Source organism: Oncorhynchus mykiss, chromosome 8 (assembly GCF_057628025.1).
Source record: "Oncorhynchus mykiss isolate SJ-2025 chromosome 8, ASM5762802v1, whole genome shotgun sequence".
In the NCBI taxonomy this organism is placed as follows: Eukaryota; Metazoa; Chordata; class Actinopteri; order Salmoniformes; family Salmonidae; genus Oncorhynchus; species Oncorhynchus mykiss.
This window is the reverse complement of record NC_143029.1, coordinates 782640-808073: the sequence shown is the minus strand read 5'-3', so window position 1 is coordinate 808073 and position 25434 is coordinate 782640. Positions and strand designations below refer to the sequence as shown.

The 25434-nt window shown below is 46.1% G+C and overlaps 2 protein-coding genes across 4 annotated transcripts in view; one reads left to right on the top strand and one right to left on the bottom strand.

The window, feature by feature from the left end:
- The window catches only part of selenoi (selenoprotein I), a 50664-nt gene extending 35420 nt beyond the window's left edge, over positions 1 to 15244 (bottom strand). The window contains exons 1-3 of one of the 2 annotated variants that reach the window (XM_036984538.2): positions 14699 to 15244; positions 6253 to 6321; positions 3675 to 3783 (exon numbers count right to left, since the gene is read on the bottom strand). In XM_036984538.2, the coding sequence (XP_036840433.1) occupies positions 3675 to 3783; positions 6253 to 6321; positions 14699 to 14755 (235 nt within the window). In that variant the 5' untranslated portion in view covers positions 14756 to 15244. The remainder of the gene's footprint in view (positions 1 to 3674; positions 3784 to 6252; positions 6322 to 14698) is intronic. The other variant, XM_090242415.1, reaches the window with a different exon arrangement.
- Positions 15230 to 20398, top strand: LOC118965477 (dolichyl-diphosphooligosaccharide--protein glycosyltransferase subunit 4). Of its 2 annotated transcripts, XR_005052758.2 has the most exons (3): positions 15230 to 15368; positions 18758 to 18905; positions 20289 to 20398. XR_005052758.2 is itself a non-coding variant. In XM_036984539.2 (2 exons), exon 1 carries the CDS (start codon positions 18759 to 18761, stop codon positions 18870 to 18872), a length of 114 nt encoding a protein of 37 aa, XP_036840434.1. In that variant the 3' UTR covers positions 18873 to 18905; positions 20289 to 20398. The 2 variants fall into 2 exon arrangements, 1 of the variants encoding a protein (XP_036840434.1); XM_036984539.2 differs by lacking the exon at positions 15230 to 15368 and having other exon boundaries at positions 18759 to 18905.
- The last annotated feature ends 5036 nt before the right edge of the window (positions 20399 to 25434 follow it).

Genomic DNA, 25434 nt, shown 5'->3' with positions numbered 1-25434 from the left:
CTGGGAAGACTTTAAAATGGAGTAGGTCCCCCCTTTGCTGCTATAACAGCCTCCCTCCACTCTTCTGGGAAGGCTTTAATATGGAGTTGGTCCCCCCTTTGCTGCTATAACAACCTCCCTCCACTCTTCAGGGAAGGCATTAATATGGAGTTGGTCCCCCCTTTGCTGCTATAACAGCCTCCCTCCACTCTTCTGGGAAGACTTTAATATGGAGTTGGTCACCCCATTGCTGCGATAACAGCCTCCAGTCTTCTGGGAAGGCTTTAATATAGGGTTGGTCCCTTCTTTGCTGCTAAAACAGCCTCCCTCCACTCTTCTGGGAAGGCATTAATATGGAGTTGGTCCCCCCTTTGCTGCGATAACAGCCTCCACTCTTCTGGGAAGGCTTTAATATGGAGTTGGTCCCCTCTTTGCTGCTATAACAGCCTCCAGTCTTCTGGGAAGGCTTTCCACTTGATGTTGGATCATTGCTGCAGGGACTTGCTTCCATTCAGCCACAAGAGCATTAGTGAGGTCGGCACTGATGTTGGCCGATTAGGCCTGGCTCGCAGTCGGCGTTCCAATTCATCCCAAAAGGCGTTTGATGGGGTTGAGGTCAGGTCAGGTCTCTGTTCAGGCCAGTCAAGTACTTCCACACCGATCTCAACAAATAGTTTCTGTATGGACCTTGCTTTGTGCACGGGGGCATTGTCATGCTGAAACAGGAAAGGGTCTTCCCCGAACTGTTGCCACAACGAATAATCTATAATGTAACTGTTAAGATTTCCCTTCTCTGGAACGAAGGGCCCGAACCATGAAAACAGACCATTAATCATCACCTCAGAGAACGGGTTTCCACTGCTCCAGAGTCCAATGGCGGGGGAGCTTCACACCACTCCAGAGAACGGGTTTCCACTGCTCCAGAGTCCAATGGCGGGGAGCTTCACACCACTCCAGAGAACGCGTTTCCACTGCTCCAGAGTCCAATGGCGGGGAGCTTCACACCACTCCAGAGAACGCGTTTCCACTGCTCCAGAGTCCAATGGCGGGGAGCTTCACACCACTCCAGAGAACGGGCTTCCACTGCTCCAGAGTCCAATGGCGGGGAGCTTCCCACCACTCCAGAGAACGGGCTTCCACTGCTCCAGAGTCCAATGGCGGGGAGCTTCCCACCACTCCAGAGAACGGGCTTCCACTGCTCCAGAGTCCAATGGCGGGGAGCTTCCCACCACTCCAGAGAACGGGCTTCCACTGCTCCAGAGTCCAATGGCGGGGAGCTTCACACCACTCCAGAGAACGGGCTTCCACTGCTCCAGAGTCCAATGGCGGGGAGCTTCCCACCACTCCAGAGAACGGGCTTCCACTGCTCCAGAGTCCAATGGCGGGGAGCTTCCCACCACTCCAGAGAACGGGCTTCCACTGCTCCAGAGTCCAATGGCGGGGAGCTTCCCACCACTCCAGAGAACGGGCTTCCACTTGAAAGTCACTGAGCTCTTCAGGCTATTCTGCTGTCAGTGTTTGTCTATGGAGATTGCATGGCACTGTGCTCTATTTTATACACCGGTCAGCAATGGGTGTGGCTGAAATAGACGAATCCACTAATTTGAAGGGGTGTCCACATACTTGCCTGTGTACGCATGTATATAAAGTGTATAAGTCTGTAAGTCCATTGTTGCATCAACGAGACCTTTCATGAGTCATTTGAGGGTGTGTGTGTGTGGTGCAGGTTGTGTGTGTGTGGGTGTGGTGCAGGTGTGTGTGTGTGTGTGTGGTGCAGGTGTGTGTGGTGCAGGTGTGTGTGGTGCAGGTGTGTGTGTGGTGCAGGTGTGTGTGTGGTGCAGGTGTGTGTGTGGTGCAGGTTGTGTGTGGTGCAGGTTGTGTGTGGTGCAGGTTGTGTGCGGTGCAGGTTGTGTGTGGGTGGGTGGATGTGTGTGTAGGTGTGTGTGTAGGTGTGTGTGTGGGGGTGTGGTGCAGGTTGTGTGTGTGTGGTGCAGGTGTGTGTGTGTGGGTGTGTGAAGTCACTGGAACTTGTTTCCTTCATGACCAAAGGGTCATAACACATAACACAAACAACTTGCACCACACACACACACCCACACACACACCCACACACCAACACACAACCCACACCACACACAACCTGCACCACACACACACACACACAACCTGCACCACCCACACACACAACCTGCACCACACACACACACACACAACCTGCACCACACACACACAACCTGCACCACACACACACAACCTGCACCACACACACACAACCTGCACCACACACACACACACACAACCTGCACCACACACACACAACCTGCACCACACACACACACACACACACAACCTGCACCACACACACACACACACAACGTGCACCACACACACACACACACACAACCTGCACCACACACACACACAACCTGCACCACACACACACACAACCTGCACCACACACACACACACACACAACGTGCACCACACACACACACACACACACACAACCTGCACCACACACACACACACAACCTGCACCACACACACACACACAACCTGCACCACACACACACACACACACAACCTGCACCACACACACACACACACACAACCTGCACCACACACACACACACACAACCTGCACCACACCCACACACACACAACCTGCACCACACCCACACACACACAACCTGCACCACACCCACACACACACACAACCTGCACCACACCCACACACACACAACCTGCACCACACCCACACACACACAACCTGCACCACACCCACACAACCTGCACCACACCCACACAACCTGCACCACACCCACACAACCTGCACCACACCCACACACACACAACCTGCACCACACCCACACAACCTGCACCACACCCACACACACACAACCTGCACCACACCCACACACACACAACCTGCACCACACCCACACACACACACAACCTGCACCACACCCACACACACACACAACCTGCACCACACCCACACAACCTGCACCACACCCACACACACACAACCTGCACCACACACACACAACCTGCACCACACACACACACAACCTGCACCACACACACACAACCTGCACCACACACACACAACCTGCACCACACACACACACACAACCTGCACCACACACACACACACACAACCTGCACCACACACACACACACACACACACACAACGTGCACCACACACACACACACACACACAACGTGCACCACACACACACACACACACACACACAACCTGCACCACACACACACCCACAACCTGCACCACACCCACAACCTGCACCACACCCACAACCTGCACCACACCCACACAACCTGCACCACACCCACACAACCTGCACCACACCCACATACACACAACCTGCACCACACCCACACAACCTGCACCACACCCACACACACACACAACCTGCACCATACCCACACACACACAACCTGCACCATACCCACACACACACAACCTGCACCACACCCACACACCCTGCACCATACCCACACACACACAACCTGCACCATACCCACACACACACAACCTGCACCACACCCACACACACACAACCTGCACCACACCCACAACCTGCACCACACACCCACAACCTGCACCACACACCCACAACCTGCACCACACACCCACAACCTGCACCACACACACACACGGCGGGCGGCATACCGGATGCATCAAAGTGGTAGTCGTAGAAGGACAGCATGAGGAAGTTGAAGACCAGGAACATGAAACCAGTGAAGGTGATGAGGTTAGGAGCTAACCATCTGGGCATCACCTGGAAAAGAGAGAGAGAGGGGGAGAAAGTAGAGGGAGAGGGATGGAGAGAGAGCGATGGAGAGAGAGAGAGGGGGGGGGGGGGGGGGGGGGAGTAGAGGGATGGACAGATTGAAAAACTTTTCTACCAAACACACAGTGTTTAAACTCTGGTGTCCAAACACCCAGAGCGCCCTAGACCTTCTGTCTGAGGACCAACTAGGGTCTCCCAGCCACGTAATAATACACACAGGCACAAACCACCTGAGAGCACAGCATGAAAGGGTGACCACAGCACTGAAGGGAGTGATTGAAAAAGTTTATTCTACTTTTCCCAATGCAGGGTTATCTCCACCCTGCTACCACGAAAAGACTTCCACCCTGCTACCATACAGCGGGTAAACGCAAGTATTTCCCGTGACTGTGCCTCAAAACCAAATGTTTTCCTGGCCCACCACTCCACCCTGGACCTGAACAGCCTCTATGACCAGGTCCACCACTCCACCCTGGACCTGAACAGCCTCTATGACCAGGCCCACCACTCCACCCTGGACCTGAACAGCCTCTATGACCAGGCCCACCACTCCACCCTGGACCTAAACAGCCTCTATGACCAGGCCCACCACTCCACCCTGGACCTGAACAGCCTCTATGACCAGGCCCACCACTCCACCCTGGACCTGAAAAGCCTCTATGACCAGGCCCACCACTCCACCACCCTGGACCTGAAAAGCCTCTATGACCAGGGCCACCTATACAAGGCAGCAGTGCATTGTATATTGGACACTTTATGGAACACAAAGCCTTCAGAATCTCATCTTGGAATATCCCAGGCCTGAGGTCATCTGCCTAAAGAGCAGAAACCTGAACATCGCCAGATAAATCAGAAATACCTGTCTCCCCCCACTAGAATCACCATATTTCAACAACATACTACTTACATAGATGTAATGATACCTTGCCATTCTTCAGTGTTTGAGGTGACAGACGGACTCTGTACCGGTACCCCCTGTATATAGCCTCATTACTAACCTGTACCCCCCCCCCCACATTGACCCGGTACCCCCTGTATATAGCTTCATTACTAACCTGTACCCCCCCACATTGACCCGGTACCCCCTGTATATAGCCTCATTACTAACCTGTACCCCCCCACATTGACCCGGTACCCCCTGTATATAGCCTCATTATTAACCTGTACCCCCCCACATTGACCCGGTACCCCCTGTATATAGCCTCATTACTAACCTGTACCCCCCCACATTGACCCGGTACCAGTACCCCCTGTATATAGCCTCATTACTAACCTGTACCACCCCCACATTGACCCGGTACCCCCTGTATATAGCCTCATTACTAACCTGTACCCCCCCACATTGACCCGGTACCCCCTGTATATAGCCTCATTACTAACCTGTACCACCCCCACATTGACCCGGTACCGGTAGCCCCTATATATAGCCTCATTACTAACCTGTACCCCCCCCCCCCACATTGACCCGGTACCCCCTGTATATAGCCTCATTACTAACCTGTACCCCCCCCCACATTGACCCGGTACCCCCTGTATATAGCCTCATTACTAACTTGTACCTAACCTTTCAGTCTCTCGATGTGCAAAACTGACAGAGACATACCCCAAGCGACTTACAGCTGTAATCGCAGCAAAAGGTGGCGCTACAAAGTATTAACTTAATTAAGGGGGCTGAATAATTTTGCACGCCCAATTTTTCAGTTTTGATTTGTTAAAAAAGTTTGAAATATCCTATAAATGTCGTTCCACTTCATGATTGTGTCCCACTTGTTGTTGATTCTTCACAAAAAAATACAGTTTTATATCTTTATGTTTGAAGCCTGAAATGTGGCAAAAGGTCGCAAAGTTCAAGGGGGCCGAATACTTTCGCAAGGCACTGTATTTCCCTCAGATTTCACAGATCCACAAAGAATATGAAAACAAATCAAACACTGATAAACTCCCATATCTACTGGGTGAAATACCACAGTTTGCCATCACAGCAGCAAGATGTGACCTGTTGCCATGACAAAAGGGTAACCAGTGGAGCACCAACACTGTTCATATTACAAACACTTGCACATTGTTACAACAGTGTAAATAGCCAGTAATATAACATTTGAAATGTCTATATTCTTTGAAAACTTTTGTGAGTGTAATGTTCACTAATGCTTCCATTGTTAATTTCCCTTCAGTTTATTGTCTATTCCATTTGCTTTGGAGATGTAAACGTGTGTTTCCAATGCCAATAAAGCCCTTTAAATTGAGAGAAGGGTAGAGGTAGAGAGAGGGTCAAGGTTATTGTATCTCAGCAAACCTCATTAATGATGCAGACAGACCTCATTATCATAATACACACACACTGTAGTCATAGTCACAATAACCTGTGTGTGTGTGTGGTGTGTGGTGTGTGGGTGTGTGGTGTGTGGGGTGTGGTGTGTGGGTGTGGGTGTGTGGGGTGTGTGGGTGTGGGCTCACCTTGACTACAGAGTTCCAGAAGGGGTGCATGACGTAGACTGACAGGGGGTTGGAATCCACCGCACTGTACTGAAGAGAGGAGAGAAGGAGAGAAAGTGAGGAGCGGAGAGAAGGGAGTCATTAAAACTCGTTTTTCAACCACTCTACAAATTTCTTGTTAACAAACTATAGTTTTGGCAAGTTGGTTAGGACATCTACTTTGTGCATGACACAAGTCATTTTCCCAACACTTGTTTACAGACAGATTACTCCAGTGGGTCAGAAGTAGAGACCGATACCAATTTTTCAACGCCGATAATAATGAAAATTACAACAATACTGAATGAACACTTATAAATAATGAAACATGTTCAATTTAGTTTAAATAATGCAAAAACAAAGTGTTGGAGAAGAAAGTAAAAGTGCAATATGTGCCTTGCTCAGAACATGAGAACATATGAAAGCTGGAAGTTCCTTTTAACATGAGTCTTCAATATTCCCAGGTAAGAAGTTTTAGGTTGTAGTTATTATAGGAATTATAGGACTATTTCCCTCTATACCATTTGTATGTCATATTCCTCTGAATTTTGGATGTTCTTATAGGCACTTTAGTATTGCCAGTGTAACAGTATAGCTTCCGTCCATCTCCTCGCTCTTCCCTGGGCTCGAACCAGGAACACAACGACAACAGCCACCCTCGAAGCAGCGTTACCCATGCAGAGCAAGGGGAAAAACCACTCCAAGTCTCAGAGCGAGTGACGTTTGAAACGCTATTAGCGCGCTCCCTGCTAACTAGCTAGACATTTCACATCAGTTACACCAGCCTCATCTCGGGAGTTGATAGGCTTGAAGTCATAAACAGCGCAATGCTTGACGCACAACGAAGAGCTGCTGGCAAAACGCAAGAAATTGCTGCTTGAATGAATGCTTACAAGCCTGCTGCTGCCTACCATCGCTCAGTCAGATACTTAGATACTTGTATGCTCAGTCAGATTATATGCAACGCAGGACACGCTAGATAAACTAGTAATATCATCAACCATGTGTAGTTAACTAGTGATTATGTTTGATTGATTGATTGTTTTTTTATAAGGTAAGTTTAATTCTAGCTAGCAACTTACCGTGGCTTACTGCATTCGCGTAACAGGCAGACTCCTTGTAGAGTGCAACAAGAGGCAGGTGGTTATAGCATTGGACTAGTTAACTGTAAGGTTGCAAGATTGGATCCCCCGAGCTGACAAGGTGAAAATCTGTCGTTCTGCTGCCCTGAACGAGGCAGTTAACCCACTGTTCCTAGGCCGTCATTGAAAAAAATAATGTGTTCCTAACTGACTTGCCGTGTTAAATAAAGGTTAAATTAAATTGTGTAAAAAATAAAAATAAATAAAATCGGCCAAATCAGTGTCCAAAAATACTGATTTCCGATTGTTATGAAAACTTGAAATCGGCCCTAATTAATCGGCCATTCCGATTAATCGGTCACCTCTAGTCAGAAGTTTACATACACTAAGTTGACTGTGCCTTTAAACAGCTTGGAAAATTGCAGAAAATGGTGTCATGGCTTTAGAAGCTTCTGATAGGCTAATTGACATCACTTGAGTCAATTGGATGTGTACCTGTGGATGTATTTCAAGGCCAACCTTCAAACTCAGTGCCTCTTTGCTTGACATCATTTGAAAATCAAAAGAAATCAGCCAAGGCCTCAGAAAAACAATTGTAGACCTCCACAAGTCTGGTTCGTCCTTGGGAGCATTTCCAAACACCTGAAGGTACCACGTTCATCTGTACAAACAATAGTAGGCAAGTATAAACACCATGGGACCACGCAGCCGTCATACCACTCAGGAAGGAGGCTCGTTCTGTCTCCTTGAAATGAACGCACTTTAGTGCGAAAAGTGCAAATCAATCCCAGAATAACAGCAAAGGACCTTTATTTTTATTTTACCTTTATTTAACTAGGCAAGTCAGTTAAGAACCAATTCTTATTTTCAATGACGGCCTAGGAACAATGGGTTAACTGCCTGTTCAGGGGCAGAACAACAGATTTGTACCTTGTCAGCTCGGGGGTTTGAACTTGCAACCGTCCGGTTACTAGCAACCTTCCGGTTACCTTGTAAAGATGCTGAAGGAAACAGGTACAAAAGTATCTATATCCACAGTAAAATGACTCCTATATTGACATAACCTGAAAGGCTGCTCAGCAAGGAAGAAGCCACTGCTCCAAAACCGCAATAAAAAAAAGCCAGACTACGGTTTGCAACTTCACATGGGGACAAAGATCGTATTTTTTGAAGAAATGTCCTCTGGTCTGATGAAACAAAAATAGAACTGGTTGGCTATAATGACCATTGTTGTTTTTGGAGGAAAAAGGGGGAGGCTTGCAAGCCGAAGAACACCATCCCAACCGTGAAGCACGGGGGTGGCAGCATTATGTTGTGGGGGTGCTTTGCTGCAGGAGGGACTGGTGCACTTCACAAAATAGAAGGCATCATGAGGTATGAAAATTATGTGGATATATTGAAGCAACATATCAAGACATCAGTCAGGATGGGTCTTCCAAATGGACAATAACCCCAAGTATACTTCCAAAGTTGTGGCAAGATCGCTTAAGGATCACAAAGCATGTGAAAGGAAGGAGGCCTACAAACCTGACTCAGTTACACCTGCTCTGTCAGGAGGAATGGGCCAAAATTCACCCAACTTATTGTGGGAAGCTTGTGGAAGGCTCCCCAAAATGTTTGATCCAAGTTAGACAATTTAAAGGCAATGCTACCAAATACTAATTAAGTGTATGTCAACTTCTGACCCACTGGGAATGTGATGAAAGAAATAAAAGCTGAAATAAAGAATTCTCTCTACTATTATTTTGACAATTCACATTCTTAAAATAAAATGGTGATCCTAACTGACCTAAAAACAGGAAATGTTTACTTGGATTAAATGTCAGGAATTGTGAAAAACTGAGTTTAAATGTATTTGGCTAAGGTGTATGTAAACTTCCGACTTCGACTGTATATGCACAGGCAGGTGTGCATATACAATACAGACACACACAGATCGGGGGTGAGAGAGCCTCAGTGGGAGATCAGATCGGGCTTCTTCTCTCCATTCTATCACCATCCCTGTCACTCCCTCTCTCCCTGGCACAACAAGAGAGTGACTTTGGACCCCATGCACAAACTAGACCTTATAAACCAGACAACACTATCTTACAGAGTTGTTCTCCTCATAAACCAGACTACACTATCTTACAGAGTTGTTCCCCTCATAAACCAGACCTTTCAGTAACCGATCAACAGTATTCATTTGGACAGCTGGATGTTCAGAGTTGCCACTGACAGCTAGCTGGCTAGTTAACGTTGGCTACATCAATCACCAACACCAAGGTGTTTTCAACAGGAACCAAACGAGGAGGAACATATCTGATTTTGTCCAATAGATACTCCTGTTTGGACTAATGATTACACCCCATCTACATTGCTGTCTCCCTCCTCATACCCAACCCAGAGAGCTCTGGGGCATATTCCTTACCCCATCTACACTGCTGTCTCCCTCCTCATACCCAACCCAGAGAGCTCTGGGGCATATTCCTTACCCCATCTACACTGCTGTCTCCCTCCTCATACCCAACCCAGAGAGCTCTGGGGCATATTCCTTACCCCATCTACACTGCTGTCTCCCTCCTCATACCCAACCCAGAGAGCTCTGGGGCATATTCCTTACCCCATCTACACTGCTGTCTCCCTCCTCATACCCAACCCAGAGAGCTCTGGGGCATATTCCTTACCCCATCTACACTGTCTCCCTCCTCATACCCAACCCAGAGAGCTCTGGGGCATATTCCTTACCCCATCTACACTGTCTCCCTCCTCATACCCAACCCAGAGAGCTCTGGGGCATATTCCTTACCCCATCTACACTGTCTCCCTCCTCATACCCAACCCAGAGAGCTCTGGGGCATATTCCTTACCCCATCTACACTGTCTCCCTCCTCATACCCAACCCAGAGAGCTCTGGGGCATATTCCTTACCCCATCTACACTGTCTCCCTCCTCATACCCAACCCAGAGAGCTCTGGGGCATATTCCTTACCCCATCTACACTGTCTCCCTCCTCATACCCAACCCAGAGAGCTCTGGGGCATATTCCTTACCCCATCTACACTGCTGTCTCCCTCCTCATACCCAACCCAGAGAGCTCTGGGGCATATTCCTTACCCCATCTACACTGCTGTCTCCCTCCTCATACCCAACCCAGAGAGCTCTGGGGCATATTCCTTACCCCATCTACACTGTCTCCCTCCTCATACCCAACCCAGAGAGCTCTGGGGCATATTCCTTACCCCATCTACACTGTCTCCCTCCTCATACCCAACCCAGAGAGCTCTGGGGCATATTCCTTACCCCATCTACACTGCTGTCTCCCTCCTCATACCCAACCCAGAGAGCTCTGGGGCATATTCCTTACCCCATCTACACTGCTGTCTCCCTCCTCATACCCAACCCAGAGAGCTCTGGGGCATATTCCTTACCCCATCTACACTGCTGTCTCCCTCCTCATACCCAACCCAGAGAGCTCTGGGGCATATTCCTTACCCCATCTACACTGCTGTCTCCCTCCTCATACCCAACCCAGAGAGCTCTGGGGCATATTTCTTACCCCATCTACACTGTCTCCCTCCTCATACCCAACCCAGAGAGCTCTGGGGCATATTCCTTACCCCATCTACACTGTCTCCCTCCTCATACCCAACCCAGAGAGCTCTGGGGCATATTCATTACGCAGATTCTGTTTAAAAAAGAAAATCTTAAATAAGAAGGCAAACTGAAGGACACAGGGAAAGGCCTACCCAAATTTGTCCAATAGAAAGTCTCAGTGGCAGCTGCTGTTATGATATACAAAGCCTTCAGAAAGGAGCCACACCCTGGAACTTAACACATTTTGTTGTGTTACAGTCTGAATTTGAAATGGATTAAATTGACATTTTTTTGTAACTTGCCTACACACAGTACCCCATCATGTCAAAGTGGAATAATGTTTTTTCTAAATGTTAAATTCATGAAAAATGAAAAGCTGAAATGTCTTGAGTCAATAAGTAGTCAACCCCTTTGTTATGGCAAGTCTAAATAAGTTCAGGAGTAAAAATGTGCTTTAATTAAGAAGTCACATAATAAGTTGCATGGACTCACTAGCGTAACATGATTTTTGAATAACTACCTAATCTCTGTACCAACACATACAACTATCTGTAATGTCCCTCAGGCGAGAAGTGAATTTCAAACAGATTCACCCACAAAGACCTGGGAGGTTTTACAATGCCTTGCAAAAGGCACCTATTGGTAAATGGGTAAACATTTTTAAAGCAGACATTGAATATCCCTTTGGGCATGGTGAAGTTATTAAATACACTTTGGACAGGAAGGAAAACGCTCAGGGATTTTACCATAAGGCCAATGGTGACTTTAAAACAGTTACAGAGTTTAATGGCTGTGATGAGAGAAAACTGAGGATGGATCAACAACATTGTAGTTACTCCACAATACTAACCTAAATGACAGACTGAAAAGACAGAAGCCTGTACAGAATAGCAATACTAACATAATTGATAGTGTGAATAGAAAGAAGCCATTATAGGATAAACAATATTTTAAAATATGCATCCTGTTTGCAACAAGAAACTAAAGTAATACTGCAAAATATGTGGCAAAGCAATTCACTTTTTGTCCTGAATACAAAGTGTTATGTTTGGGGCAAATCCAATACATTACTGAGTACCATTCTCCATATTTCCAAGCATTGTGGTGGCTGCATCATGTTATGGGTATGCTTGTAATTGTTAAGGACTGGGGAGTTTTTCAGGATTAAAAACAATTAAATTAAGCTAAGCAAAGTCAAAAACAAATAGTTCAGTCTGCTTTAAACCAGACACTGGGAGATCAATTCACCTTTCAGCTGGACAGTAACCTAAAACACAAGGCCAAATCTACACTGGAGTTGCTTACCTAGGCAGTGAATGTTCCTGAGTGGCCGAATTACAGTTTACTTAAATCTGCTTTGAAATCTAAAGCAAGACTTGAAAAAGGTTGTCTAGCAATGATCAACAACCAATTTGACAGTTTGAAGAATTTTGAAAATAATAGGCAAATATTGTACAATATAGGTGTGCAAAGCTCTTAGATACTTACTCAGACTCACAGCTGTAGCAGCTGCTTCATTTTCAATACATTTGCAAAAATAATGGGGTGTTGTCATTATAGGGTGTTGTGTGTAGATGGGTGAGAAAAAATGATCTATTTAATCTGTTTTGAATTCAGGCAGTGACAACAAAATGTGGAAAAAGTCAAGGGGTATGAATACTTTCTGAAGACACTGTACTTTTGTGGAGATGGGAAACTTCATTGGAATAGTAATTATGGCCATTGTGAAAGTGCATCGTCAATGGGCCGCACGGTGCATTCTGGGAGATTCTGGGACAAGGAGCGCTCTCCTTCAAGGGGTCAATTGGGCACTAGCTCAAAAACCTAATATTAGCAGGAATTTTGTCAACAAGAAGTATAGGACAACATTTTAAAAACATTTTGAGAAGCGAAAAAATGTATGTGTTCTCTGTAATAGCTTTGGAATAGTGACATTACGTACTTGAGGAAAATAGGAAGGTTTCTCAACTCGTACCAATGTTTGTTCTGTACAATTGCGGCCGCTGAAATTCGTACATCTTATTGAATACAACCACTAACTTTTTCCTAACTTGTGTTGCTCGTACTACTTAAACTGGAATGAATTGGCACATCCATATTCACGCTGCTCTGAGCAACACCAATTAGGAAAAGGTCTGGTTGTATTCAATACAAGTTTTCAGACTGATGGTGACTAAATGTTGTTGCTAGCAAATCCCACGACCAGTTATGAAAACAACTCCTCCTCGATATAGAGTGGTGAGAAGGAGGAACTCCAGGGACCCTTAGTGTCAGGAAGTAATATAGCCATTCATTGTAGTCATTGCAATCCGTAGAGTTGCCATTTTCTCATGTCAAATAACTTGTGACATTCCTGGATTGCTCATTATATGAATAAAGTCTGATTTAAATCAACAAATATGATTGTCAGTTGAAAGAAGATTAAGGGAACAAGACTGTATACATATCTCTGGCTGTGTTGGCAAAATCACTACATATCCCATCAAGCTAAGCGGGGAGACCCCGCCCATTTTCATAGTTCCATGACCAGCCCGAAATGTCCAGGTAACCCTACACTCAAAACTGAATTTGGATACACATTGAGGAGCAGTGATGTCCTTCGCCACCAGAGTATGAGCGAGTGGGTGTGTCGAAAGGAAAGGAGTGTGTAAAGGAGTGGCCAGTGTAGAAAGCGCTCTGCCATAGGTTAGACCAGTGGTTCCCAAACAGTGGGGCGCCGAGGGTTCGGCCCGGGGGAGCAGGGGTCTTCCTTTTTTTACCGCTGTACTGCGAGAGTTTGGAATTCTGTTTTTAAGCCAGAGTCAGTAGTATTTCACTGTTTGTTTTACGCAAATAATTTGACCCTTTCAGTTATAAAATTGATTATTTATTTAAAGTATTTATGATGGGTGTACTCTTGCTTCATACATTGCATGCGTGCTTACTGTCACCCTACTATTAGCTACTACAATCAGGTAGCTACTTCCCACGCCGTTGCCGGACAGTCGTGCTTTTCAAGCAGGAGCGAAGGGCACTGCGTCCCGGTGTTGCCGTTCATGCTCTCCCCATTGAGTAGTAGACTATATGAAGGCTATGAATCAAGGTGACATCTAGATGGTTATCAATATTAGTTATCAATATCGCCACGCAAAACGTCCTTCAGTGGCAACAAATCTGCCAAATAACCCATCCGCCGGTCGTCATATCGGGCTGCAGCTACTTTGCTAATCAGGAAGTAGTATTCTGGTGGGAAATTGTGTTTTATAAAGAAAGGACGTATATTTCCCCCCGTTCTTTCCCGCCACTAAACAAAATTAAGGAGGTGAAGTCTTTACAGCCTGAATGGAGAATATATTCTGTACCCGCTGTGCATATCAAGCCCACTAACGGGTGCTTTCGAATTCACGACATAGAGTAACTAGTTAGCGGGTTAACTAGCTGGTTAGTTCGCTGGTTAACTAGTTAATAGTGAACAAACATAGGTACAGGTATGAGTTGAGAAACCTTCCTATTTTCCTCAAGTACGTAATGTCACTAGTTAACGTTACGTTAGCCAATGCTGACAGGTCGCTTATCGGTCAGATCCATTAATACACAACCGGTTAGTCTATTCCAGTTACAATATGACCCCAGCCATATGAGCTGACCGTAGCGAAATTAAAAGGACATTTCCCAGAATGTTCAGCGGCCGATAATGATGGTGGTGTAACTGAACGCCAAAAATACTCGTTAGCTAACCAGGTTAGCATGCTAACCGCTAGCTAGAGGAGCAGTCTTTCTCTTCACGTTACCTTGTACTTGTCGAAGCCCGACAGTTGGTCCCGAGTGACATATTCGTACAGCGCCATGTTGGCAACTCACAGGATCTACTCTAACTAACTAACTAACTAACTATCTGAACGTTAGCTATTGGCTTCTCCGATCTCTGTTCCGCGTACCGCAAAAGCGAAGCACCATCTAGCTAGTTAGCTAACCAGCTACTCCTCACGCCGGCTAGGCGACAGATCCACGTCTCGGCCACTCCTCTCCCTCCGGTCCCGTGCAGCCGGACACCACTACCGCCCTCTCTGGCTTGGAGGACCAAATGTATTAAATCTAAAATATGTATTCATGTTCAATTATGAACATCTAGATTAAAATTATCTATTAAAATATTCATACGTGATTTTGAGTCGTTCCTTCTATCACAGTTTTTTTGTTAGAAATCATGGGGTGTGTTCGTAAATTCATCAGTTATTCTACTCTTCTGGCGTATTTCGGATAGAGTGCTCTGAAACCGGAGTAGATCGAACGTCATGCGCCGCTGTATGAACGCCGTTCCCATGGCTCCTCCCCTCTACGTCGACGTGGCGCTCTGCGCTAGTCCGAAGCGACGGGACCGGAAACCGAGGATAGAATCACACACCAGAAAGACAAAACTGAACCTGCAACCGACTAAAATACACATAAACAAGGAATAACGTAAGGGTTGAATTATCTCTTTTTTTTTGCTGAAATGTCATCGTATTATTTTTCCTTAGTAGGTGATGCCTTCCTATTCGATTTCATATCGAGTTTTTATGTCTGCAATGTTGGCTAAGGATGCAGCTCACACAGTTGCTCACCAACGTCAGATAAGGAACTACCTGTGTCTAAAAATTAGAATAGCCATAATCATGTTATTTTTTAAACTATTCATAATGTGCCATTGAATAGGCGGCCAACCATCCAGGTGCAGCTCACGTTAGCTAGATATATAGCTAGTTGTTGTCCGATGTCAATTAATTATGAATGGTGGGTAGGTAAGTAGATAGCTAGTTAACTTGTGTTCAGTTCCTTGCCTGTCATGGATGACCAGGGGTGTAATCATTACTCCAATTCTGTTGTAAAAAGTTTAGCAACACAAACAGTTTACCCCAAACGGAAAACGCAAACGGGTTTCTAGAATGGTGATATTAGGTGTGTTTCTGCCCCCTCCCCCCAGAATGGTGGTACAATGTGTGTTTCTGCACCCACACTCCTCCTCCTCTGTTCCTCTGGTGAGTCAGAGGTTAACCCAGGCCCTGCAGCCCCCAGTATCACTCCCATTCCCCAGGCGCTCTCATTTGTTGACTTCTGAAACCGCAAAAGCCTTGGTTTCATGCATGTTAACATCAGAAGCCTCCTCCCTAACTTTGTTTTTTTCAGTGCTTTAGCACACACTGCCAACCCGGATGTCCTAGCCGTGTCTGAATCCTGGTTTAGGAAGGCCACCAAAAATCCTGAAATTCCATCCCAAACTATAATATTTTCCGACAAGTTAGAACTGCCAAAGGGGGTGGAGTTAGCCTGCAGAGTTCTCACACTATCCAGCTCTGTGCCCAAACAATTCAAGCTTCTACTTTAAAAAATCCACCTTTCCAGAAACAAGTCTCTCACTGTTGCCACTTGTTATAGACCCCCTTCAGCCCTCAGCTCTGCCCTGGAAACCATATGTGAATTGATCGCCCCTCATCCATCTTCAGAGTTGGTACTGTTAGGTGACCTAAACTGGGACATGCTTAACACCCCGGCCATGCTACAATCTAAGCTAGATGCCCTCAATCTCACACAAATGATCAAGGAACCTACCAGGTACAACCCTTAATCTGTAACCATGAGTTCCCTCTTAGATATAATCCTGACCAACATGCCCTCTAAATACACCTCTGCTGTCTTCAACCAGGATCGCAGCGATCACTGCCTCATTGCCTGCTTGCGTAATGGGTCCGCGGTAAAACGACCACCCCTCATCACTGTCAAATGCTCCCTAAAACACTTCAGCGAGCAGGCCTTTCTAATCGATCCTGGAAGGATATTGACCTCATCCCGTCAGAATCCATCCTATATCCATCCTGCCCGGCCTTTCTAAAATCTTCGAAAGGCAAGTTAACAAACAGATCGCCCACCATTTCGAATCCCACGTTACCTTCTTCACTATGCAATCTGGTTTCAGAGTTGGTCATGGGTGCGATATAATAAACGATATAATAACCGCCATCGATAAAAGACAGTATTGTGCAGCCGTCTTCATCAATCTGGCCAAGGCTTTCAACTCTGTCAATCACAGCATTCTTATCGACAGACTCAATAGCCTTGGCTTCTCAAATGACTGCCTCGCCTGGTTCACCAACTACTTCTCTGATAGAGTTCAGTGTGTCAAATCGGAGGGCCTGTTGTCTGGACCTCTGGCAGTCTCTATGGGGGTGCAACAGGTTTCAATTCTCAGGCCGACTATTTTCTCTGTATATATCAATGATGTCGCTCTTGCTGCTGGTGATTCCCTGATCCACCTCTACGCAGACGACACCATTCTGTATACATCTGGCCCTTCTTTGGACACTGTGCTATCTAAACTCCAAACGAGCTTCAAAGCCATACAACACTCCTTCTGTGGCCTCCAACTGCTTTTAAATGCATGCTCTTCAACTGATCGCTGCCCGCGCCCTCTTGTCCGACTAGTATCACTACTCTGGACGGTTCTGACTTAGAATATGTGGACAACTACAAATACCTAGCTGTCTGGTTAGACTGTAAACTCTCCTTCCAGACTCACATTAAGCATCTCCAATCCAAAATTAAATCTAGAATCAGCTTCCTATTTCGCTACAAAGCCTCCTTCACTCATGCTGCCAAACATACCCTCGTAAAATTGATTATCCTACCGATCCTCGACTTTGGTGATGTCATTTACAAAATAGCCTCCAACACTCTACTCAGCAAATTGGATGCCGTCTATCACAGTGCCATCCGTTTTGTCACCAAAGCCCCATATACTACCCACCACTGCGACCTGTATGCTCTCGTTGGCTGGCCCTCGCTTCATACTCGTCGCCAAACCCACTGGCTCCAGGTCATCTATAAGTCTTTGCTAGGTAAAGCCCCCGCCTTATCTCAGCTTGCTGGTCACCATAGCAACACCCACCCTTAGCACGCGCTCCAGCAGGTATATTTCACTGGTCACCCCCAAAGCCAACACTTCCTATGGCTGCCTTTCCTTCCAGTTCTCTGCTGCCAATGACTGGAACGAATTGCAAAAAATCACTGAAGCTGGAGACTTATATCTCCCTCACTAGCTTTAAGCACCAGCTGTCAGAGCAGCTTACTGATCACTGTGCCTGTACATAGCCCATCTGTAAATAGCACACCAGACTACCTCATCCCAATATTATTACTTACCCTCTTGCTCTTTTTCACCCCAGTATCTCTACTTGCACCTCATCTGCACGTCAATCACTCCAGTGTTAATGTTAAATTGTAATTATTTCACCACTATGGCCTTTTTATTGTCTTACCTCCTTACTCTTCTACATTTGCACACACTGTATATAGATTTATCTATTGTGTTATTGACTGTACATTTATGTGTAACTCTGTCACAGTGCTCTGCTTTATCTTGGCCCGTTCGCAGTTGTAATTGAGAGCTTGTTCTCAACTGGCCTACCTGGTTAAAACATGGTGGTATAGTGTGTGTTTCTCACCCCCCCTCCAGAATGGTGATATTATGTATGTTTCTGCCCCCCCCCCCCTCCAGAATGGTGATATTATGTATGTTTCTGCCCCCCCCCCTCCAGAATGGTGATATTATGTATGTTTCTGCCCCCCCCCCCCTCCAGAATGGTGATATTATGTATGTTTCTGCCCCCCCTCCAGAATGGTGTTATTATGTATGTTTTGGTCCCCCCCTCCAGAATGGTGATATTATGTATGTTTCTGCCCCCCCCCTCCAGAATGGTGATATTATGTATGTTTCTGCCCCCCCCCCCCCCTCCAGAATGGTGATATTATGTATGTTTCTGCCCCCCCCTCCCTCCAGAATGGTGATATTATGTATGTTTCTGCCCCCCCTCCAGAATGGTGACTGACGTGCAGCTGGCCATCTTTGCCAACATGTTGGGTGTGTCTCTGTTCCTGCTGGTGGTTCTATATCACTATGTAGCTGTCAACAACCCCAAGAAACTGGAGTAGAACTGGTTTTTCCAGAGAGGAGGAGAGATGGAGGTGAGGAGACTGGGTGGGGTGGGGTGAGGAGGAGAGATGGGGGGAGGGGTGGGTTGAGAAAGAGGAGGAGAGGAAGTGGGGTGAGGAGGAGAGGAAGTGGGGTGAGGAGGAGAGGGGGTGGGGTGAGGAGGAGAGATGGGGGGGTGAGAAAGAGGAGGAGAGGGGGTGGGGTGAGAAAGAGGGGGTGAGAAAGGAGTGATGGGGTGTGAGGGGGGAGGAGTGATGGGGTGTGAGGGGGGAGGAGTGATGGGGTGTGTGGGGGGAGGGGTGATGGGGTGTGTGGGGGGAGGAGTGATGGGGTGTGTGGGGGGGTGATAGGGTGTGAGGGGAGAGGAGTGATGGGGTGTGGTGGGGAGTGATGGGGTGCGAGGGGGGAGGAGTGATGGGGTGTGAGGATGAGGTTAGGGAGAGGAGTGAGGATGAGGTTAGGGAGAGGAGTGAGGATGAGGTTAGGGAGAGGAGTGAGGATGAGGTTAGGGAGAGGAGTGATGGGGTTAGGGAGAGGAGTGAGGATGAGGTTAGGGAGAGGAGAGGATGAGGTTAGGGAGAGGAGTGATGGGGTTAGGGAGAGGAGTGACGAGGTTAGGGAGAGGAGTGAGGGTGAGGATGAGGTTAGGGAGAGGAGTGAGGATGAGGTTAGGGAGAGGAGTGATGGGGTTAGGGAGAGGAGTGATGGGGTTAGGGAGAGGACTGATGGGGTTAGGGAGAGGAGTGATGGGGTTAGGGAGAGGAGTGATGGGGTTAGGGAGAGGAGTGATGGGGTTAGGGAGAGGAGTGAGGATGAGGTTAGGGAGAGGAGTGAGGATGAGGTTAGGGAGAGGAGTGAGGATGAGGTTAGGGAGAGGAGTGAGGATGAGGTTAGGGAGAGGAGTGAGGATGAGGTTAGGGAGAGGAGTGACTGGGTTAGGGAGAGGAGTGATGGGGTTAGGGAGAGGAGTGATGGGGTTAGGGAGAGGAGTGATGAGGTCAGGGAGAGGAGTGAGGATGAGGTCAGGGAGAGGAGTGAGGATGAGGTCAGGGAGAGGAGTGAGGCTGAGGTTAGGGAGAGGAGTGAGGATGAGGTTAGGGAGAGGAGTGAGGATGAGGTTAGGGAGAGGAGTGATGGGGTTAGGGAGAGGAGTGATGGGGTTAGGGAGAGGTGAAGAGGGTCTGAAGAAAGGGATGATAACTCTGCTAGTCAGCCATTGGAGGTTCTGCCCACAGATATTGGTATCAGTTTACCCCTACCAGTTTTCTAACCATCCTGTCAGTCTGTTATTTCGTTCCAAATGGAATCCTATTTAGTATTTAGTGCACTACTATAGACCAAAGCCCATAGGGTCAAATATAGGGAACGGGGTGCCATTTTGCCATCAGGATGTGACTTGACCTCTCTCCTCACAGGTGGCTGAAGAGGACCATCGAGAGTAGCAGTCAGATGCCATACCTCTGCTTGCATTAGTGCTGTCTCATTCTGTGCAGGTGTTTTCTAATAAAATGACTCTACAAACACCTGTCAGTTTATTGTGTGGTGATTGATTAGAAAGAATTGTTCATTTTGACACAAAAATTACATACAAACATTACATACAAATATGGACACTCGGGGGTGGAACTTATTGATTTTTTAAATGACTTCTATACATTTCCTACTGCCCTGCATCCAAAATCTGGGCCATGGGATATTTGATGGGATATATTATTACGTAGCTTAAAGTTGTATTTTTATTCATGTTTGCAATAAAGATGACGCTATACAATACACATTTACGCTAAACCTATATCTAAAAAAACATCCTAATGATAGATCTACACTACATATATACAGTGGCAAAAACAAATGTGAACCCTTTGAAAATACATGTATTTCTACATAAATTGTTCATAAAATTTGATCTATACTTCATCTAGGTCTCAATAATAGACAGTCTGCTTAAACTAATAACACACAAACAATGATACGTTTTCGTGTCTTTATTGAACACACCGTGTAAACATTCACTGGTTGACCCTCCTTTGGCAGCTATAACCTCAACCAAACGTTTTCTGTAGTTGTGGATCAGACCTGCACAACGGTCAGGAGAAATGTTGGACCATTGCTCTTTACAAAACTGTTTCAGTTCAGCAATATTCTTGGGATGTCTGGTGTGAACTGTTCTCGAGGTCACGCCACAGCATCTCAATCGGGTTGAGGTCAGGACTCTGACTGGGCCACTCCAGAAGGTGTATTTTCTTCTGTTGAAGCTTTTCGGTGGTTCGTTTTCTTCTGTGTTTTGGGTCGTTGTACTTTTGCATCACCCAACTTCTGATGAGCTTCAATTGGCGGACAGATAGCCTAACATTCTCCTGCAAAATGTCTTGATAATCTTGGGAGTTCATTTTTCCATCGATAATAGCAAGCTGTCCAGGCCCTGAGGCAGCAAAGCAACTCCAAACCATGATGCTCCCTCCACCATACTTTACAATTCGATTTTGGTGTGCTGTGTCTTTTTTTCTCCATACTTAGTGTGTGTGTTCCTTCCAAAGAACTAAACTGTAGTTTCACCTGTCCACATAATTTTTTATTTTACCTTTTATTTAACTAGGCAAATCAATTAAGAACAAATTCTTAATTTCAATGACGGCCTAGGAACAGTGGGTTAACTGGTCTAGGAACAGTGGGTTAACTGGTCTAGGAACAGTGGGTTAACTGCCTGTTCAGGGGCAGAACGACAGATTTGTATTTTGTCTGCTCGGGGGTTTGAACTTGCAACCTTCCGGTTACTAGTCCAACGCTCTAACCACTAGGCTACCCTAGTTGTGCTGTGTAACATCCAGGTGCACTTTTGCAAAAAAAAATTGGACAGCAGTGGCTTCTTCCGTGGTGTCCTCCCGTGAACACCAATCTTGTTTAGTGTTTGACATATCGTAGACTTATCAACGGAGATGTTAGCATGTTCCAGAGATTTCTGTAAGTCTTTAGCTGACACACTAGGATTCTTCTTAACCTCATTAAGTATTCTGCGCTGTGCTCTTGCAGTCGTCTTTGCAGGACGGCCACTCCTAGGGAGAGTAGCAACAGTGATGAACTTTCTCCATTTATAGACAATTTGTCTTACCTTGGACTGATGAACATCAAGGCTTTTAGAGATACTTTTGTAACCCTTTCCAGCTTTATACAAGTCAACAATTCTTAATCTTCTGAGATCTGTTTTGTTCGTGGCATGGCTCACATCAGGCAATGCTTCTTGTGAATAGTAAACTCACATTTTGTGAGTGTTTTTTATAGGGCTAGGCAGCTCTAACCAACATCTCCAATCTCGTCTAATTGATTGGACTTCAGGTTAGCTGACTCCTGGGGTGGCAGGTAGCCTAGTGGTTAGAGCGTTGGACTTGTAACCCGAAAGGTTGCAAGATCAAATCCACCAAGGTAAAAATCTGTAATTCTGCTCCTGAACAAGGCAGTTAACCCACTGTTCCTAGGCCATCATTGAAAATAATAATTTGTTCTTAATCTGACTTGCCTAGTTAAATGGAGTCAAGTCATTAGCCTAGGGGTTCACATACTTTTTCCAACCTACACTATGAATGTTTAAATGATGCATTCAATATAGACATAAATGTGTGTTATTAGTTTGAGCAAACTATGTTTATCTATTGTTGTTGTGACTTAGATGAAGATCAGATCAAATGACAAATTTATGCAGAAATCCAGGTCATTCCTAACAGTTCACATACTTTTTCTTGCTACTGTACATTATTTTCCTAACATGTTACTGTAACACATTTACACTAGGCCTACATCTAAAAATACATTCTAGTGATATATATACAGTATATCCATAATTGTCCTATCATTAGGATGTGTTTTCAGTTGAAGTCGGAAGTTCACATACACCTTAGTCAAAACCATTTAAACTCAGTTTTTCACAATTCCTGACATTCAATCCCAGTAAAAATTCCCTGTCTTAGGTCAGTTGGGATCACCACTTTATTTTAAGAATGTGAAGACAGAACGCGTCTCCTTCCTGAGCGGCTGCGTGGTCCCATGGTGTTTATACTTGCATACTATTGAATGTGGTACCTTCAGGCGTTTGGCTTGCTCCTCAAGAAATGCTGGCAGCCATAAGTTGATTTGAGGTTTGATGCGGGTGTTTCTTCTTGGGTGTGTCCTTGCCATCACCAAGACAGACGCACCCTCAACATCAGTCAAATGGTGGTGAGGTCTGGTCTTCCAACACGCAGTACCTTTCTAGACAAAGTGCCGGACGGTAACTATAGAGTTATTTTTTATTTTTTCACCAGGTAGGCCAGTTGAGAACAAGTTCTCATTTACAACTGAGACCTGGCCAAGATAAAGCAAAGCAGTTCGACACATTCAACAACACAGAGTTACACATGGAATAAAACAAACATACAGTCAATAATAAAATAGAAAAATAAGTCTATATACAATGTGAGCAAGTGAGGTGAGATAAGGGAGGTAAAGGCAAAAAAAAGGCCATGGTGGCGAAATAAATACAATATAGCAAGTAAAACACTGGAATGGTTGATTTGCAGTGGAAGAAAGTGCAAAGTAGAAATATAAATAATGGGGTGCATATGAGCAAAATACATAAATACAGTAGGGGAAAAGGTAGTTGTTTGGGCTAAATTATAGATGGGCTATATACAGGTGCAGTAATCTGTGAGCTGCTCTGACAGCTGGTGCTTAAAGCTAGTGAGGGAGATAAGTGTTTCCAGTGTCAAAGATTGTTGTGTTCGTTCCAGTCGTTGGCAGCAGAGAACTGGAAGGAGAGGCGGCCAAAGGAGGAATTGGTTTTGGAGATATACTGTACCTGCTGGAGCGCGTGCTACAGGTGGGTGCTGCTATGGTGACCAGCGAGCTGAGATAAGGGGGGACTTTACCTAGCAGGGTCTTGTAGATGACATGGAGCCAGTGGGTTTGGCGACGAGTATGAAGCGAGGGCCAGCCAACGAGAGCGTACAGGTTGCAGTGGTGGGTAGTATATGTGGCTTTGGTGACAAAACAGATGGCACTGTGATAGACTGCATCCAATTTATTGAGTAGGGTGTTGGAGGCTATTTTGTAAATGACATTGCCGAAGTCGAGGATCGGTAGGATGGTCAGTTTTACGAGGGTATGAGAAAAGGAGGATTTGTTGCGAAATAGGAAGCCAATTCTAGATATAACTATGGATTGGAGATGTTTGATGTGAGTCTGGAAGGAGAGTTTACAGTCTGACCAGACAGCTAGGTATTTGTAGTTGTCCATATATTCTAAGTCGGAACCGTCCAGAGTAGTGATGTTGGATGGGCGGGCAGGTGCGGGCAGCGATCGGTTGAAGAGCATGCATTTAGTTTTACTTGTATTTAAGAGCAGTTGGAGGCCACGGAAGGAGAGTTGTATGGCATTGAAGCTCGTCTGGAGGTTTGTTAACACAGTGTCCAAAGAAGAGCCAGAAGTATACGGAATGGTGTCGTCTGCGTAGAAGTGGATCAGAGACTCACCAGCAGCAAGAGCGACATCATTGATGTATACAGAGAATAGAGTTTGCCCAAGAATTGAACCCTGTGGCACCCCCATAGAGACTGCCAGAGGCCCGGACAACAGGCCCTCCGATTTGATACACTGAACTTTATCTGAGAAGTAGTTGGTGAACCAGGCGAGGCAGTCATTTGAGAAACCAAGGCTATCGAGTCTGCCGATGAGAATCGACTCTGATTGACAGAGTCGAAAGCCTTGACCAGGTCAATGAATACGGCTGCACAGTATTGTTTCTTATTCATGGCGGTTAAGATATCGTTTATGACCTTGAGCGTGGCTGAGGTGTACCCATGACCAGCTCTGAAACCAGATTGCATAGTGGAGAAGGTATGGTGGGATTCGAAATGGTCGGTAATCTGTTTGTTGACTTGGCTTTCGAAGACCTTAGAATGGCAGGGTAGGATAGATATAGGTCTGTAGCAGTTAGGGTCAAGAGTGTGTCCCCCTTTGAAGAGGGGGGTGACCGCAACTGCTTTCCAATCTTTGGGAATCTCAGATGACACGAAAGAGAGGTTGAACAGGCTAGTAATAGGGGTTGCAACAATTTCGGCAGATCATTTTAGAAAGAGAGGGTCCAGATTGTCTAGCCCGGCTGATTTGTAGGGGTCCAGATTTTGCAGCTCTTTCAGAACATCAGCTATCTGGATTTGGGAGAAGGAGAAATGGCGAAGGCTTGGACGAGTTGCTGTGGGGGTTGCAGTGCTGTTGACCGGGGTAGGGGTAGCCAGGTGGAAAGCATGACCAGCCGTAGAAAAATGCTTATTGAAATTCTCAATTATAGTGGATTTATTTCCTATACTCAGTGCAGTTGGCAGCTGGGAGGAGGTGTTCTTATTCTCCATGGACTTTACAGTGTCCCAGAACTTTTTAAAGTTTGTGTTGCAGGAAGCAAATTTCTGCTTGAAAAAGCTAGCCTTGGCTTGTCTAACTGTCTGTGTATATTGGTTTCTAACTTTCCTGAGGATGTGGCGGATGTACCCAGTATAACTTTACCAACGAATGCACGATGTTCAATCACCCTAT